The sequence below is a fragment of the Pristiophorus japonicus genome, chromosome 15 (assembly GCF_044704955.1).
Source record: "Pristiophorus japonicus isolate sPriJap1 chromosome 15, sPriJap1.hap1, whole genome shotgun sequence".
Taxonomy (NCBI): Eukaryota; Metazoa; Chordata; class Chondrichthyes; family Pristiophoridae; genus Pristiophorus; species Pristiophorus japonicus.
In genome coordinates, this window is record NC_091991.1 from 43,961,484 (window position 1) to 43,979,848 (window position 18,365).

General features: G+C 45.1%; 1 protein-coding gene across 3 annotated transcripts in view; it reads left to right on the forward strand.

Moving 5' to 3' along the window:
- The first annotated feature begins 3,596 nt into the window (after positions 1-3,596).
- The window catches only part of tmem168b (transmembrane protein 168b), a 51,759-nt gene continuing 36,990 nt past the window's right edge, over positions 3,597-18,365 (forward strand). For 2 of the 3 annotated variants that reach the window (XM_070900380.1, XM_070900379.1), the window contains exon 1: positions 3,597-3,829. Coding sequence is in view for 1 of the 3 variants with exons in the window: in XM_070900378.1 (XP_070756479.1) it covers positions 9,073-9,074 (2 nt within the window). In the remaining 2 variants the exon portion in view is untranslated. Of the gene's footprint in view, positions 3,830-8,990; positions 9,075-18,365 lie in introns of all 3 variants that reach the window. The other variant, XM_070900378.1, reaches the window with a different exon arrangement.

Sequence of the window (18,365 nt, forward strand, 5' to 3'; positions counted from 1 at the left end):
TGAGGAGGACGCTAAGAGGTTGCAGAATGACTTGGACAGGTTAGGTGAGTGGGCAAATGCATGGCAAATGCAGTATAATGTGGATAAATGTGAGATTATCCACTTTGGTGGCAAAAACACAAAGGCAGAATATTATCTGAATGGCGGCAGATTAGGAAAAGGGGAGGTGCAACGAGACCTGGGTGTCATGGTACATCAATCATTGAAAGTTGGCATGCAGGTACAGCAGGCGGTGAAGAAGGCAAATGGTATGTTGGCTTTCATAGCTAGGGGATTTGAGTATAGGAGCAGGGAGGTCTTACTGCAGTTGTACAAGGCCTTGGTGAGGCCTCACCTGGAATATTGTGTTCAGTTTTGGTCTCCTAATCTGAGGAACGACATTCTTGCTATTGAGGGAGTGCAGTGAAGGTTCACCAGAATGATTCCCGGGATGGCAGGACTGACATATGAGGAGAGACTGGATCGACTGGGCCTCTATTCACTGGAGTTTAGAAGGATGAGAGGGGATCTCATAGAAACATATAGAATTCTGATGGGACTGGACAAGTTAGATGCTGGAAGAATGTTCCCGATGTTGGGGAAATCCAGAGCCAGGGGACACAGTCTAAGGATAAGGGGTGAACCATTTAGGACTGAGATGAGGAGAAACTTCTTCACTCAGAGTTGTTAACCTGTGGAATTCTCTACCGCAGAGAGTTGTTGATGCCAGTTCATTGGATATATTCAAGAGGGAGTTAGATATGGCCCTTACGGCTAAAGGGATCATGGGGTATGGAGAGGAAACGGGTACTGAGGTGAATGATCAGCCATGATCTTATTGAATGGTGGTGCAGGATCGAAGGGCCGAATGGCCTACTCCTGGCACCTATTTTCTATGTTTCTATGTTTTGCTGGTGCCAGCAAGTCCCTGATGCGGCCATAGACGGTGGGCCCACAACTGGTTCGCAGGTTAGCTCTGCGCTTATCAGCCAGTGTGGCTGGGTCGTCTCCTGCCAGGTCGTTTGCTGTGAAGAAATGTTCGAGCCTCTCCACAAAGGCATCCCAACCATCACCATCGGCGAACTGCTGCAATGTACTAAGGGTAGCCATTTTCGCGTGAAAGTTCGTAATCTCGTCGTCAGTTGTGTCCTTAGATGCTCTAGTAATGACTCCACGAGGCAATGTGTTGTACTTGAACTGTAGTGACCGTAGTCCTTTATTTGTTAACTCCAGAGTGAGGATCACACCTGGTGGCCTGCCTTTTACACTAGGCCAGGCACACCTATACAGGTAACCTACAAGTCTCCCACTGCTGTGCCCTCTGGTGGCACACCTTGTGATAGTACCAACAGTAGCCATGTAGGATACATGACGAGACTCATCAGGCAATTCTTGTCTCCTCCTGATAGCCAAGTTGTGTAGCATGGAGCACACCACCACGAATTGAGCTACCTGTTCAGGGTTGTATTAGAGCTTGCCTCCTGAGTGATCCAGGCATCTAAAGCGCTGTTTCAGCACTCCAAAGATTTTTTGATAATATTGCGAGTTGCTCTTTGGCTCTCATTGTATCGCCTCTCTGCCTCGGTGTGGGTATCACGCAGGGGAGTCATCAGCTACAAGGCAAGTGTTATGTATGCAACATTATGTAACCAGCATTCTACCGCCACCCAGAGGGTGTATCTGTTGGAGTCCCAAGGGATCCCAGCATCCCTTGGGAGCACTGTATATAAGCAGACCTCCCATGCTTGCACCAGCACTCTGGAGTTAGAATAAAGAGACTAAGGTCACGCTTACTCATGTCTACAGTACTAAATTACATTGCTTTATTCGAGACCTAACAGCAAGGCCATATCCTTTGTCCCCAAGCATCCAGCATTGACCTTGTGACTCATTGTTAAACAAGTCAGATAGAGTGCTCTCACACAGGATGTGAGCATTATGGATGCTGCCCTGAAATTGAGCATTCACTGCCAGTATAATTTGCTGGTGGTCGACAACCAGTTGGACATTCAGGGAGTGGAATCCCTTGCGGTTCCTGAAAACCTCAGCATTCTGAAAAGGTGCCCGCATCGCGATGTGCGTACAGTCTATTGCTCCCTGCACCATGGGGAAGTTTGCAATTCTGGAGAATCCTAGAGCCATCTCAGTCGGAACCTCCCTGGTCATAGGGAAGCTGATCAAGTCCCTCCTGTGTGCATATAGTGCTTCAGTGACCTGTCTAATGCAGCGATGTGTGGCTTGCTGAGAAAGTCTGCAAATGGTGCCAGCTGTGGCCTGAAAAGAACCAGAGGCATGGAACGACAGTGCCACAGTGACTTTGACCTCGATGGACAGTGCAGTTCTGATGGTGCTGGCAGGCTGCAGATCTCCCCTTATCAGCTGGCATACCTCAGTGATAATCTCTTTGCGGCAGCGCAGTCTCCAAAGACAGGTGGTGTCAGGCAAGTCGAGGTAAGAATGCTTCTCCTATTTGCGGGGGGGTGTAACGTCTGGTCCTTCTCATCTGTCTGTCACTTCGTACATTGGGCACATAATGCCGTGGAGCGTTCCTTCGTCGATGTCCAGTCTGCTGCATGAATTTGGTCCCCAAGAGAGGGTGAAAAAGGACAGGCCCCATTGCAGTAGCTCTATTTTCCACCGATTGCTCACAAACAAGGAATGTCCTGACTAACACATCTCTTCAATTCCAATCAGTCAAAGTGTGGTCAAGATGTTTTAAAAGATGTTCACATCAATTCCAACGTCCTGCAGAGTACATCCAAACTCCGTCGCGGTTGAAGCACAGCAACCTTTTAAAGGATGCAACATGTGATCTACAACATGGCATCCATAATGCTGTGATTCGTCCCAGTTAGTTCCACTTTTTGTGGATGTTTGAGAGTGATATTGTGGGCGATATGTGTGTGAGGTGATAAAATTGACGATGAGCGATCTCCATGGCTGCTAGTTTGGGTAAATATGCCCTTTACGACAAAAAACAGTGGGCGGGCGTTAATATTAAATCTCGCCGTTAATTCTGTGCAGAAAGTAACGCTGGGCGATAATTATGGGCTTTGAATTTGCCCATTCTGCTGATTCCGCCCCAAAAAAGTGGACGAGTGATAATATTTTTTCATGGCGTTAAGCACATGGGGAAAGTAACGCTCGGCGATAAGTTTCCGAAAAATGTATGTCAATTTCCATTTTGTGCCAAAATGGGGGATGTATGGGCGTTAACACCCATTTGATGTGCAAGTGGGCGTTAAGCAGGCAAAAAAAAGTGGAAGTTCTAGCCCACAGATTTTTACTACTCGCTTGGATTGCATAATAAGAGAAAAGTTGCATTGATATAGCGCTTTTCATGTCTGAAAGCGCTTTACCCGCAATTAAAGGGTATTTTGACGGAAAGAGAAGTTAAATCAGCGGCGCAACAGTAGCGGAGACCAGTTGCGCAACAGGTTAGCAGAGAGAAACAACTGCGGGCTAATCGGCAGTTTTAAATAATTGTAACTCAGCCATGAAAAATGCAAACATTCTTTTGCTGTGTGAGTGGTGAATGATTTGCTGTGCAAGGTTTGAAAGGCGCCCCACCCACGGTGGAGACACCAGGAGTCGATGTAGGCAGCTGCCGGACTCGCGCTTCCCTCGCTCGCTGGTGCGTCGTGTCCTGTGGCGGGAGCCGTACGCTGCGCCGGGCTCGGGCTGCGAAGATGGCGGCGGGCGCGGACTGAAGCGCTTTTTCAATCCCCTGCCGCTCAGTCCTCCGTATCGCGGGGGTGTCTCTGCCGGCACCGCCATAACCATTCCGGGGACAGGCACACCCTTGGGCCCGAGAGACGGCGAAGCCGGTGCGGGAGCAGCGCCGCGACAGGTAACCCGGGTGGTGGGAGGAGAGGCCGAGGGGAAAATCTCCCCGAGACTGGGCCCGGGTGCTGGCCGTCGCTGTAAATGGAGACCCAGCGCTGCCCGGCTGATTCGCCACTTGTTGGAGGAAATATTCCGTCGGGCGTCCCCTCAGCTGCTGCGTGTGTTGCTCCACTCATTCCAGCCGCCGTTTCCGCTTCTCAACCCAGGCTAATTACCCCCCCTCCCTTCCTCTTCATTAAAAAGTTGTGCGTGGACCTGCAATCGTGTCCGACAGCTGCACTTTCTGGAATTCAAACACCTTTCTCAACTCCAAATGAAGTTTTGGTTTTCCTTCCCCTCCCCGATTTTGTTTTGCAATCTGATGTCAGTAGCGTTTTAAAACAGGAAGGGACAGGAAATAAGATTTGAACGACTCGTCCGGATTGCATATAAGGAAGAGAAAACTTACATTTAGATACCGTTTTTCATGTCCTAAAACGCTTTACCGCCAATTAAATACTTGTAAAGTATAGTCACTATTGTAATGTAGGAAACGTGGCAGCCGATTTGCGCACAAGATCCCAAGACAGCAGTGATCAGATAATGTGTTTTGGTGATCATAGAATCATGAAGACATTTACGGCACAGATGGAGATCATTCGGCCTATCGTGTCTATACCTACTGAAAAGAGCTATTCAGCCTAATCCCACTTTCCAGCTCGTAGTTTACAGCACTCTGCATATCCAAGTACTTTTTAAATGTAATGAGGGTTTCTGCCTCTACCACCCTTTCAGGCAGTGAGTTCCAGACCCACATTACCCTCTGGGTGAAACCTCCATTCGCCTTTATCCTTCTACCAGTGAACAGGAGGTCCTGTTCAGGCCGCTCACCAACTTTCCACTGGAAATAGATGCCATGGCGTGGCCGCAGAGAAAATTTAAAGGAACCGAACACCTAAAATTAAAATTAGAGGGAACATTGGTTCCTCTGAGCTTCCCCCTGCTCTAGCCCTGAACTCTCATCATTCTCCAGTTTCACTCTGATCTCCCCTCTTGACCTCTCCATGTTCATCTTGTCCATGAGACCCACTTTCTGCTCCCTTGATCCTATTCTCACCAAATTACTGACAACCCAACTTCCTTTTCTGGCTCCCATGTTAGCTGACATTGTTAACGGTTCTCTTTCCTCAGGTACTGTCCCCCCTCTCCTTCAAATCTGCCGTCATCACCCCTCAAAAAAAAAAACAACCCTTGACACCACTGTGCTTGCAAGCTACCGCCCCATCTCCAACCTCCCCTTCCTCTCCAACGTCCTTGAACGTGTTGTCGCTTCCCAAATCCATGCCCATCTTTTCTGGAACTACATGTTTGAATCCCTTCAATCTGGTTTCCACCCATGCTACAGTACCAAAATGGCTCTCATCAAAGTCAGAAATGACATCCTTTGTGACTGTGACAAAGGTAAACTATCCCTCCTCATCCTTCTCAACCTGTCGGCAGCCTTTGACACAGTTGATCACTCCATTCTCCTCCAACGCCTCGCCACCGTTGTCCAGCTGGGCGACATTGTCCGAAAACACATGTACGCTGACAACACCCAGCTCTACCTCATCACCACTTCACTCGACTCTGCCACGGTCTCTAAATTGTCGGACAGCTTGTCTGATATCCAATGCTGGATGAGCAGAAATTTTCTCCAATTAAATATTGAGAAGACTGAAGCCATATTCACTATATTTCTGCTAATTAAAGCTCGGACTTCAAAGTTTCAAATAAATAGTTTGATATTTTAACAATTATTAATTGCACAGAATTGTCTAACATTAAGGCTACCCTTTTGCTTATATCTGGCCCTTCCAAGTTGGGATAATGGGACTGTAATTAGTTTCTCTGTGTCTGTGGGTGTACATCTGCCATGAGTTGCACATATAGCTTTGACATCCAGGCTGCCATTTAAGTTTATGAAAGTTTCTATTGTGTATAGTTTTACTTTCCGCTGCTTAAGTAGACACTTAATTCTTTGGCTTAGTGATAATTCACCGTGCATCGGAAGGCTGTAGGTTCAAGGTCCGCTGCAGGATTTGAGCATGCACTAAACTCGCGCTTTAGTGCAATACTGAGGGAGTGCTGCGTTGTTGGATGTTAAACTGAAGAGGCCCTGTCCGCCTGCACGGGTGGATGTCAAAAATTCCATTGAACCGTTCAGAGGCGAGCAGGGGAATTCTCCCAGTGTCCAGGCCAACATTCCCTGAACCAACATCACCAAGACAGATCAACTGGATAGTTAACTAATACAAAAGCAAAATACTGTGGATGCTGGAATTTGGAATAAAAACAGAAAATGCTGGGAACCTCAGCGGGTCAGGCAGCATCTGTGGAGAGAAAGCAGAGTTAACGCTTCGGGTCGATGACCCTGCGTCATGGATAGTTAACTACTTGCTATTTGTCAGACCTTGCAGTGAACAGATTGGTTGCTGCTTTTGCCTACATAACAACAGTGTCTGCACCTCAGAAGTAACTCAATGGCTGTAAATTTCTTTGGCACATCCCATGGATGTGAAAGGTGCTATAAATGTATGTTCTTTTGAAGGGCCGAATGGCCTATTACTGCTTCTGTTTTCTATGTTTCTGCCTTTTACAGGTGTTCATTGAAATCCAGTTCATTTTCACTTGCCTGATTGTCGTGGCCTTAACACATGTTGACTTATTTCAGAATGATTGTAAATAAGCAATGAACCTGTAATTGAAGCACCTCAAACCAATTCTAAATGCATTGTCTGGAGGGACTTTTCGTATTATGTATACAGTTTGAATAAAGTTCGAGTAGCAAGGTTAAAATGTTGGTATGATTCCTTGAACCATAGAGAAACACAAATGTAGGAACTTCCTTCTTTCTCTACCCCCAAGCAAAAAAACTTGTTCTGAATTTTTAATTCTTAATTAACTTCATAGAATGGAATCATGGAATGGTCACAGCACAGAAGAAGGCCCGTGCCGACTCTACGAGTCCCACTCCCCTGCCTGTCCCCGTAGCCCTGTAATTTTGTTTCCTTCAGATACTTATCCAACTCCCTTTTGAAAGATAAAATTGAGTCTGCCTCCTCCACCCTTTCCGGCAGTGCATTCCAGATCTTAACTACTCGCTGCGTAAATTTTTTTTTTCTTGCATCGCCTTTGGTTATTTTGCCAATCACCTTAAATCTATGCCCTCTGGTTCTCGACCCTTCTGCCAATGGGAACAGTTTTTTCTCTATCTACCCTGTCCAGATCCCTCATGATTTTGAACACACTTATCTTTGAAAATGTTATTTTGATGCGTTCTGTTGATCAAATTGTGATTTTAGTACGTTACTTAATGGAAGATTATAGTTCTTAAAGCACAGCAGTGTTGAGTTATTGTAAAAGTAGTTTCATTTTAATTTCCATGTGGAACTTCATGAGTTACTGCACTGAATATGATAAGGCTACCCTTTTACTTGCATCTGGTCCCTTTAAAATAGGGGGAGGGTAAAGGGAACACAGCTGTACAATCCCTCTGTGTCTGTCATGACCTTTAGCTTTGAGATCCAGGCATTATACATGCACAGTTGTAGACTGAGACTGAGGGATGGAATATCAGTGACATTGCCAATTTTTTTGCGATTTCAGCTGAACATGAAATAGTTTTTTTTGAAGCCAGTGACCCAGTCTGGGAGCAGGAAATAAGGTTTCTCCATTCAATAGGCAGTTATTAGTGCTCACTGTTATTAAAGTGTAAATCGGACTGCAACTTCTAGTGACCACACGTGCGCTGAAACCAGGAAGTTGTTGTCCCGAGTTGCCCTACTTCACCAAAAGCTGGTTAAGACTTGTCCATTCCAGTGTAAATAATGTTTTAATAGTGTGATAAGTCTTAATTACTGGCAAACAACCTCTCGGACACTAAAAATGAACTTTAATAAGTGTGGTGTCTCATTCCTTCAGATTTTAATTATTGTTTGGAATTTAGAAAAAAAAAGATTTACATTTACATTTAAAAACTTTTCCTTTTCCTTTTTGTCTCTCTCCTCTTTCTCTCTCTCTCTCAATCCCATATTTCTTTCCTTCTCTTTATTTTGCTTTCTGCACCTGACTTTGACATTGAATTAAATATTCTAACACTTCCTGATTCCAACTGTGCTGCTCATTAACGATTCTTCAATCTGATTGGTTAAGGAGATACACAATTGCTTAGGCTGTTCACATAAGCCCCAGATCTCCTGTAGAGGGCGCCGTACAACATCCCGTAGAAAGTCTGTGGGCAAGTACTAGTGGAATGAATGGTTGATGCCATTCGTTTGCCACTGTGAGCAAAATCCGGCCCATTGTCTTCAGCCCACGCCACAAACTCTGTTCCCTAGCCACTGATTTCATCCTCCCAGGCCACAGTCTCCATTGAACCAGACTGTTTGCATCCTCAGTATTCTATTTGATGTGGAACTGAGCTTCCGATCCCATATCCTATATATCACAAAGACCGCCTACTTTCACCTCAAATATCACCCGTCTCTGTCCCTGCCTCGGCCTTTGCTGAAAACTTCAGCCATGCTTTTGTTACATGTAGACTTGACTATTCTTATGCTCTTTTGCCTGATCTCCTATCTTTCACCCTCCATAAACTGAAGCTCAACCAAAACTCCGCTGCCCATACTCTAACTTGCACCAAGCCCTGTTCACCCATCACTCCTGTGCTTGCTGAACTGAATTGGCTCCTGGTCCACCAATACCTCAATTTTAAAATTCTTGTTCTCGTGTTCAACTCCCTCCATGGCCTCACCCCTTCCTCCCTCTGTAACCTCCTTCAGCCCTACAATCCATTGATACTGCATTCTTCCAACTCTGGCCTAATGTTCATCCCCCACTCCCTTCACCCACCATTGGTGACCGTGCTTTCAGCCGTCTAGGTCCCAAGGTCTGGAATTCCCTCCTTAAACCTCACTGCCGTTCCACCTCTCACTGCTTCTTTAAGTCACTTCTTAAAACCTATCTCTTTGAGTAAGCATTTAGTCACCTGACCTAATGTCTCCTTTGGCTTGGTGTCAGTTTTTATCTGACTGCACTCCTGTAAATGCCTTGGGATGTTTTACTACGAATATAAATGCAAGTTGTTGTTGTATATTACTAAGTCTGTACACCTGCTCATATTACTAACTATATATTCTTCTCAGCCAGTGTTAATGTAAAGGTGGCTTATTGATATATCCTGATTTCTGGTTGGGAAGGAAGGCATGGAGATCCTGCAGACATAAGATGTAGGTGTTTATAATCAGAAAACATTTCTTTAAAAATATATGTATAAAAATGAGAAATAAAAAATTTTAATACTACAGATTTCATTGTTGCACTAATGTGACAAAATGCAGAGTAATGCCATAGAGGTGCTGGTATTCTTGCAGTGAACCAAAATAAATGGTCATGAAGGTAAAATTTGTTTAGTAGCTTGTGATTACGTTATAAATGGAGTTCAAGCCGCTACTGCAACCTCAGAAACCAATGTAGGGCTTTAGAATAGTGCTATTAAAACCATGTTATTCAATGTTATCTCATAGCTGAACAATGCAGAACATGGTCGAAATGATTGTTCAGGCCGTAGTATCATAGGGGTCAAGTTTCGGGCCGCGCCTAAAATGGCGCAGCCCTGACATCGACGCCCATTTTTCGCGCCCAAAAGCGTGACAAAAACTTACCTTGGAATTCTCGACCTCCCTGCAGGTCCCTCGGAGCTCGGCGTGGCGCGCAGTGATCAGCAGGGGGCGGGACTAACTTAGATGCGAGGACGTCGTGCCGGAAGTCCTGCGCGTGCGAGTTGGAGTGCGCACGCGCAGTAGGTCACAAACATTGGCACTTGGCCATTTTTAAAGGAACTTGAAGAAAAGTGCTGATTTGTCTTGTGGACCTCTGGAAAGGCTTGGGGTTGAATCTTAGTGATTTTTTTGTGCCTGAAGGAGTGCTTTTAGCAGCACTGTTGAAGAAATCACCTGCTGAAATCAGTGAGTGCTGCTTTTTGCTGCTAAACTTCCAGAACAAGTGCTGCATAAGTGCATGCAAAATAAGGACTGTGTGTTTTGAAAAATAAGAGTGTCAATTCAATACAGCAATGGAACAACATCCACCAAGAACAAAGAATTTCTTGCATGAGGAAGTGGAGATATTAGTAAATGTCATCGAGCAGAGATGGGAGGAGCTGGATACCAGCAACAGAGGTCGCATAAAAGTGCCACCCAAAGAAATGAAGAAACGCTGGAACCAAGTTGCAGAAGATTACTGCGCAGTGGTGCACACCATGAGATCTGGAAGTCAGTGTAAAAAGAAATGGCACGACCTTGGTCAAGTAGTTAGTGTAAGTGATATTTTCATTTTTTAATGTAATCGTAATTGTCATGTGACTATCTGTATGTCACACCTTGCAGAAAGACGCACTCTCTCTAAAAAGTTATATTTTATTCTTTGCAGAAGAAATTGGCCCACAACAAAAGGGAAGCAACTCGAACAAGAGGAGGCACGCCCAATCTGCATCCACTGACACCCTTGGAACGGAGGGTAGCTGCTATGATGAGTCGTACATGGAGAAAATAAATCAGTACAGCACAAGCTGGGCCCGCACGCGAGGAAGAGGGCAAGTCCTGAAAATGCATCGTGGCCCTTCAAATCAACCTGCTGCCTGGCCTGCTATGAGAGTACTCATGCCACCCATCCTGCCCCCTCCCTTGCTGTTAAACATTTGACTGTACTGATATATTTTGCAGAACAAGATGATGATGTCAACCTTGAAGATCCAGAACAAGAACCAGTAGAACCAGATGCAGACGATCCAGACTGGATGCTGGCGGCGATGACTGAAATGTCTACAAGGGAGACCTTCCAAATTAATGTTTATGAGCCCACATTAAGGGGCATCAGAGTTTCAACCCCTTGCATAGGTTCTGGTTCCACCTTCCATGGTTTTGATTCCAATGTTGCGGGTCCCAGTGGTGCTGCTGGTGTAATGCAGCAGTTTACAGCCAGTGCCCCACCGTTCGAGCCTGTGCCTGCGCCTGCGCCTCCCACTCACATAGATTCTGGTTCCACCTTCCATAGTTTTGATTCCGACGTTGCAGGTCCCAGTGGTGCTGGTAATATAATGGAGCAGTTTACACCCATTCATCCACCATCCCAGCCCACGGCTCGCACTCTAGTGCTGCCATCTGGAACACCGAGCGTCCCACCTTCCCAGCCCACACCTCTCACTCTAGTACTGCCATCTGGAGCACCGAGCGTCCCAGCCCTCGCCTCCCAGTGTAGTGGTGCCGTTTGGAACACCGAGCGTCCCACTGTCCCTGCCTGCGCCTCCCAGTGTAGTGGTGCCGCGAGACAGACCCAGGCAGAGGAGAAGGAGATTGGAGACACGCTCTCCTGAGATGTAGCGTGCAACAGATTTGGCTCAGGTTGTGGCATTGGGTGTGGAGACCAATGAGCTTACCCAATCACTCATCGGTAGCGTCAGTGCAGTGGGTGAAGAGGTGACGGTACTGACGAGAGAAATAGCAGTAATGACACGGGAACTTAGGGAGGGAATGTCGGAGGGAGTGCAATCGACGGCACAGGCTGTCAGGGAGGGCATGCAAGCGACGGCACAGGCCCTCATGGAGATAGCTGCTGCAATAAGGACCCACCAATCAAATTACACCCCCATGAGGAAGTGAACATTCACTGAGATATGGATGAGACATGGTTGCAGCCTTTCTTTGCTGCTTTTGTTCTTGTTCTTGATGTAGCTGTAGTAGCGTTTTTCAAATTGAAATTGTTTTGTAAGTTTTGTAACTTTACAACTTTTAAGTGATCTTAGGGTTTTTAAGTGATCTTATAATGCTCTCACATTTTGAATCTTATTTAATTTTGCACCTAAAAAGTGATCTTGAAGTTTAAGTGATCTTAAAAATGTAAGATTTTTCACATTGAAATTGTTTTGTAACTTTTGTAACTTTCAAGAGTCATATTAAAAAGTAAGGTTTGATATAACAAATATTTTATTACAGTGACTTTAACTTTTCAATAAAATATTTTTTCATTAAAACTGAATCATGTTCCATTAACACAACACAACATAGGAACAACTCCAAAAAATAAACATGTCCATGTGCAAAGTTGTCGCTGAGCCCTCAAGCATCAGTAATTGAAGGATTCACGGTTGAGCTGCTGGCGCAGGGCTCAAGCAATCATTAAAGGAGCTCGATGGACGGCCCTCCTCCGACCTCGTGCTCTGGCATCAGGCACTTGCATGCTTTCCTGATCGTCGTCATCCTGCTCTTCCAAATTACTATCATCAGGCACTGGCCCTTCATATGGGTCTTCTGGTTCCAGTACCAGCTCCTGCTGCCTCATGATGGCTAAGTTATGCAGCATGCAGCACACAACAGTGAAGTGACCGACAATCTGAGGAGAGTATTGCAAGTGACCTCTGGAATGGTCCAGGCATCGGAAACGCTGTTTCAATATGCCAATAATCCTCTTAATAATGCTGCGCGTCGCAGTGTGCGCCATATTGTATTGACGGTCAGCTTCCGTCCGTGTCACGCGTAGGGGCGTCATGAGCCAGGTGGTCAGGCCGTACCCTTTGTCTCCCAGTAGCCAGCTCTGCACTTTTGGCTGCTGCCCAAACATGTTGGATATAACGCTGTCACGTAGGATTAACACATCATGAGTGCTGCCAGGGTATCTCGCATCGACTGACATGATGCGCTGCTTGTCATCACACACGAGCTGCACATTGATGGAGTGGAAACCTTTTCTATTCCTGTACTGCTCGGAATCCTCCACAGGTGCTCGCAAAGTGATGTGGGTACAATCAATGCAGGCCTGTACCTTTGGGAAGCCAGCAATCCTGAAGAAGCCCACAGCCCCCTCATGGATTGCTTGTGCAGTCATTGGGAACTTGATGACGTCATTCCTCCGCGCATACAGTGCAGCCGTGACCTGGTAAACACAGGCATGTATTGCACGTTGAGAGATGGCGTACACACCTCCAGTTGTAGCCTGAAACGATCCCGAGGCATAGAAGGCAAATGCAGCTGTTACCTTCACTTCAACAGACAAGGCAGTTGGCGTTCTGCTTCTGGGCTGCAAATCTGCTCTCAGCATATCACAGATCTCAACGATAACTTCGCTGCAGAAAAGCAGCCTTTTGACACAATCAGCCTCGCTCATGTCCAAGTACAAGCGCCTGGCTTGATATTGCCGACGTGGGTAAGGTCCCCTGCCCATTAGCCTGCGGGCTATGATGTTCCTGGTGCGGTGAGCTCTAATCAATTCTCTTCTATGCAGTGAATTGCTGGCAAACCATTGCATAATCCGTGGTGTTGACAATGCAGCATCCATACTGGAATTACAAATTTAAGTTTTAAACTGGCTAGCTGGCTGACTCTCCCTCCCGGTGCTTTGCATACCTACCCTGTCCCCTGGTCGAATGGCCTCGGCCTCCTTCGCAGCTCGATGGCTGCTTGCTGTTTCTTCGGCTGCCGTCCAGCCACTCCGCCACCCCCATCCCGTGGCCGAATGACCTCAGCCTCCATCGTAGCTCGAAGGTTGCTTCCTGTTTCTTTGACTGCTGTAGAGCCATTGACGCCGCCCCTGTCTCCTACATGGAAGGCCTGCCTGAAGCACTGCAGCTTGAAGGCTGCTGCTGCTTCACACAGGTAGGAATATTCAATATTTTTTATTTGCTTTGTTTATAATTTTTTATTCAGGATTGCTCTTTATTTGTATAAGTAAGACTGTTGAATGCTTGTAGAATTTAATTACTTCCCACCCGCCTCCCCTCCTCCCCCCCCCCCCCCCCAGCCACAGTTCCCTACACCTGATTTGTAACCTACGCCTCATTTCTAAAGTGTAGGCAAGGTTTTTCTGAGCGTACAAAAATCTACACTTAGAATGGAGTAAGTTAGTTTGGAGTAAGTATTTACTGCCTAAGCTTGCAAAACAGGCGTAAGTGGCCGGACACACCCCCTTTTGAAAAAAAAAATCTTCTGTTCTAACTCACTAGAACTGGAGCAAACTAAATGCTGAGAATTGCCATTTCTAAGATACTCCATTCTAAACCAGTTGCTCCAAAAAAATAGGAGCAACTTGAGCCGAAACTTGACCCCATAGGGTGGGTTAGCTACTGCTTTAGAATAGATGCTTTAAAAGTGCTTCAGATTTTTGAACAGCATTCAAACATATTCAAAACACTTGTTGGCTACTGTTTTTGTTTTATTTATGATAACCATATAGATCCATTCAATATGTGTTGTAAGTCAAATAGGAAACCAGGTGTGCAAAGCTGGTGTCTGGCAGGCCCATACAGCAAGATGGATCAAAAGCAAAAGTTAAAGAAAATAGAAAAAAATGCAATTAAAGAAGACTTGATCATTAGAATCCTATTCTGATTGGTTTTGTCCAAGGTTCATTCATTCTAATAGGACAGTGCTGGAACTGAGAGTAAAACAAACAGCCGTAAGGCAAGTATAAGCTTCATTGCAATCTGTAATTAATTTTTATACTTCCCAGTCCTGGGATGCTGATGTCAGTTGCAGCATCACCATTGCTGTTTGATTGAGATTGGTTCACACCACAGATCAGCATTTGAGCCTAGGAACTTCTTGATCTGTAAGACTGGGGCCTAGTATTTGGGGTAGTTTGTGGCTCCCGTTAGTGCCACCAGCAAATGACTTTTCGCCTGGCATGGCGCCAATAACGACTTGCGCCAACTTCCATAGGAGATTAGCGGCGGTGGTATCCCGTAGCGTCCCGCTGCGCTGGCGATGACAACATCATTACTGTGCACAGTGCCCCGTTATTGCCCCAGACCCTAAATTGGGTAGCAACACCAAGCGATGCCAGCAACAGCTGGGCGGGGTGTCGTGCCAAAGGCCCGGCACTCTGAATAATCGCTTCACGGACCCCGCTTGCGGAGCAATAATTAAAGGGGAGGTGTCGGGCATTGGAAAAAAAATCTGCAGACTTCTGCACCCTGTTGGCGCTTCGGACATGTATCCATGTAGTTCTGCTAAAATCTTGTATGACTTCACAAAAAATGGATGCATAATAAAAATAACGTGAGCTTCAAAAAAAGTGAATTGAAGTGAAAGGAAGGATTAATAAAAGCCTGTCGTTATTTTAAGTGCAACTTTTCTCCCTCTTCGAGGGTATTACATTTTTCAATCTATTTGTAAAGTTGAGACTAGACTCGTTTGAGTATTGTAAAGAGATTCAAAATTTGTGATAAGTGCAAGAGGTGGGGGAGGAGAATAGATGTTGACAATGGAGACATTACCAAGCTTTTGAGCTGTTTGATTTATGCAATCAAATGACTGCAGTGTTTTAGCTTAGAATTCACAATAGATTTTTAATCTGCTTAAGTCTTAAAATGTGGCAGTTTTTAGTACTAATAATACATTTGTTAAATGTATTTTCAGTAATTTTGTGTGAACTACAGAATTGATCATTTATAACCATTGAGTACACTTTTTATTCAATCTGTTACATTTTCCAAGTTTTTAGTGAGCTCTTTAATTCTCATCTAATCCAATATGGTATTTTAATTACTGCCTTGAATATTGATGACATCATTTAGTTAATAAAGTGTAAATATTTTAGTTTGAGTTCATGGCAGTTTTTAAGAAGTTTTATATGGCTCCATGTAGTTACATTTACACTGGCTTACATTTAACCCATCATGTCATGATACTACTTCGGAAGTTTATTTCAATATGCTGTTTGCTTACTGATGAATGAGACTACATTAAGAAAAGAACTTGTATTTTCATAGTGTCTTTCAAGTCCTCAGAACATTCCAAAGTGATTCACAGCCAATTAATTACTTTTGTTATGTACAACAACAACTTGTATTTATATAGCACCTTTAATGTAGTGAAACGTCCCAAGGCGCTTCACAGGAGTATTGTGAGATGAAAAAATTTGACACCGAGCCACATAAGTAGTAATTAGTGCAGGTGACCAAAAGCTTGGTCAAAGAGGTATGCTTTAAGGGGCGTCTTGAAGGGGGATAGAGAGGCGGAGAGATTGAGGCAGGGAGTTACATAAGAACATAAGAAATGGGAACAGGAGTAGGCCACACGGCCCCTTGAGCCTGCTCTGCCATTCAATAAGATCATGGCTGACATGATCATGGACTCAGCTCCACTTCCCTGCCTGCTCTCCTTATCCCCTTATCCCCTTATCATTTAAGAAACTGTCTATTTCTGTCTTAAATTTATTCAATGTCCCAGCTTCCACAGCTCTCTGAGGCAGCGAATTCCACAGATTTACAACTCTCAGAGAAGAAATTTCTCCTCATCTCAGTTTTAAATGGGCGGCCCCATTCTAAGATCATGCCTTCTAGTTCTAGTCTCCCCCATCAGTGGAAACATCCTCTCAGCATCCACCTTGTCAAGCCCCCTCATAATCTTATACGTTTCAATAAGATCACCTCTCCTTCTGAATTCCAATGAGTAGAGGCCCCAACCTACTCAACCTTTCCTCATAAGCCAATGCCCTCATCTTCGGAATCAACCGAGTGAACCTTCTCTGAACTGCCTCCAAAGCAAGTATATCCTTTTGTAAATATGGAAACCAAAACTGCACGCAGTATTCCAGGTGTGACCTCACCAATACACTGAATAGCTGCAACAAGACTTCCCTGCTTTTATACTCCATCCCCTTTGCAATAAAGGCCATGATTCCATTGGCCTTCCTGATCACTTGCTGTACCTGCATACTATCCTTTTGTGTTTCATGCATATGTACCCCCAGGTCCCGCTGTACTGCGGCACTTTGCAATCTTTCTCCATTTAAATAATAACTTGCTCTTTGATTTTTTTCTGCCAAAGTGCATGACCTCACACTTTTCAACATTATACTCCATCTGCCAAATTTTTGCCCACTCACTTAGCCTATGTTCTTTTGCAGATTTTTTGTGTCCTCCTTACACATTGCTTTTCCTCCCATCTTTATATCGTCAGCAAACTTGGCTACGTGACACTCAGTCCCTTCTTCCAAGTCGTTAATATAGATTGTAAATAGTTGGGGTCCCAGCACTGATCCCTGTAGCACCCCACTAGTTACTTGTTGCCAACCAGAGAATGTACCATTTATCCCAATTCTCTGTTTTCTGTTCGTTAGCTAATCCTCTACCAATGCTAATATATTACCCCCAACCCTGTGAACTTTTATCTTGTGCAGTAACCTTTTATGTGGCACTTTGTCAAATGTCTTCTGGAAGTCCAAATACACCACATCTACTGGTTCCCCTTTATCCACACTGTTCGTTACATCCTCAAAGAAGTCCAGCAAATTTGTCAAACATGACTTCTCTTTCATAAATCCATGCTGTCTCTGCCTGACCGAATTTTGCTTTTCCAAATGTCCTGCTGCTGCTTCTTTAATAATGGACTCCCAACATTTTCCCAACTATAGATGTTAGGCTAACTGGTCTATTGTTTCTTGCTTTTTGTCTGCCTCTTTTTTTAAATAGGGACGTTACATTTGCAGTTTTCCAATCTGCTGGGATCTCCCCAGAATCCAGGGAATTTTGGTAAATTACAACCAATGCATCCACAATCCCTGCCGCTACTTCTCTAAAGATCCTAGGATGCAAGCCATCAGGTCCAGGGGATTTATCTGCTTTTAGTCCCATTATCCTACTGAGTACCACCTCCTTAGTGATTGGGTTAAGTTCCTCCCCCCCTATAGCCCCTTGACTATCCACTGTTGGAATACTCTACCGTAAAGACTGATACAAAATATTTGTTCAGAGTTTCTGCCATCTCCATGTTCCCCATTACTAATTCCCCAGTCTTGTCCTCCAAGGGACCAACATTTACTTTAGCCACTCTCTCTTCCTTTTTATATACCTATAGAAACTCTTTATATTTTGTACTGGAGTTCCAGAGCTTACACAGTAGAGCCACAGTGAGCTCCAAAGGCTTCCTTCATGACTAAAGTACTTTATTCAACTATTTCCTGTACACTATTCGAATATAAAGCATATGTGTGGCTCAGAATTCACAGTAGATGTTATAGTCATGTCGTATTATCGATAGGTGAAAATGGAGTGAGTGAACATGGTGCAGAGGTTTCCTTTGTTTAAGGGAGTTGATGTGAATATTAGACATCTAATTTTTCAGTTATTCATGGAAAGGGAACTGGGAAAGCGAGGGTTGCTGTGATTACAACTGATGTTTGCTGTTGAGAGGAAATGTAAATATTTGTTCAACTCATTGGGCCCAAGTTTCGAGCCGCGTCTAGAACGGCGCAGTCCCAACCTGGACGCCCATTTTTCGCGCCACAAAGTGCGCCTAAAAAAACCCTCCAGATTCTCCACCTCCCTGCAGGGCCTCTGGCCCTCGGCGCAGCGCAGCAGGAGCTGTAGGGGGCGGAGCCAGGTCCCTGCGCCGAAAACAGTGCCGGGACCTCTGCACATGCGCGCTACAGTAGGCGCGCAAGTGCAGTAGCTCCAGGCGCCCGAAACTGTGTGGGAGGGGCCGAAGCACGCAGCCCCTGGCCCAATGGCCTCACTGGGGCTGCGT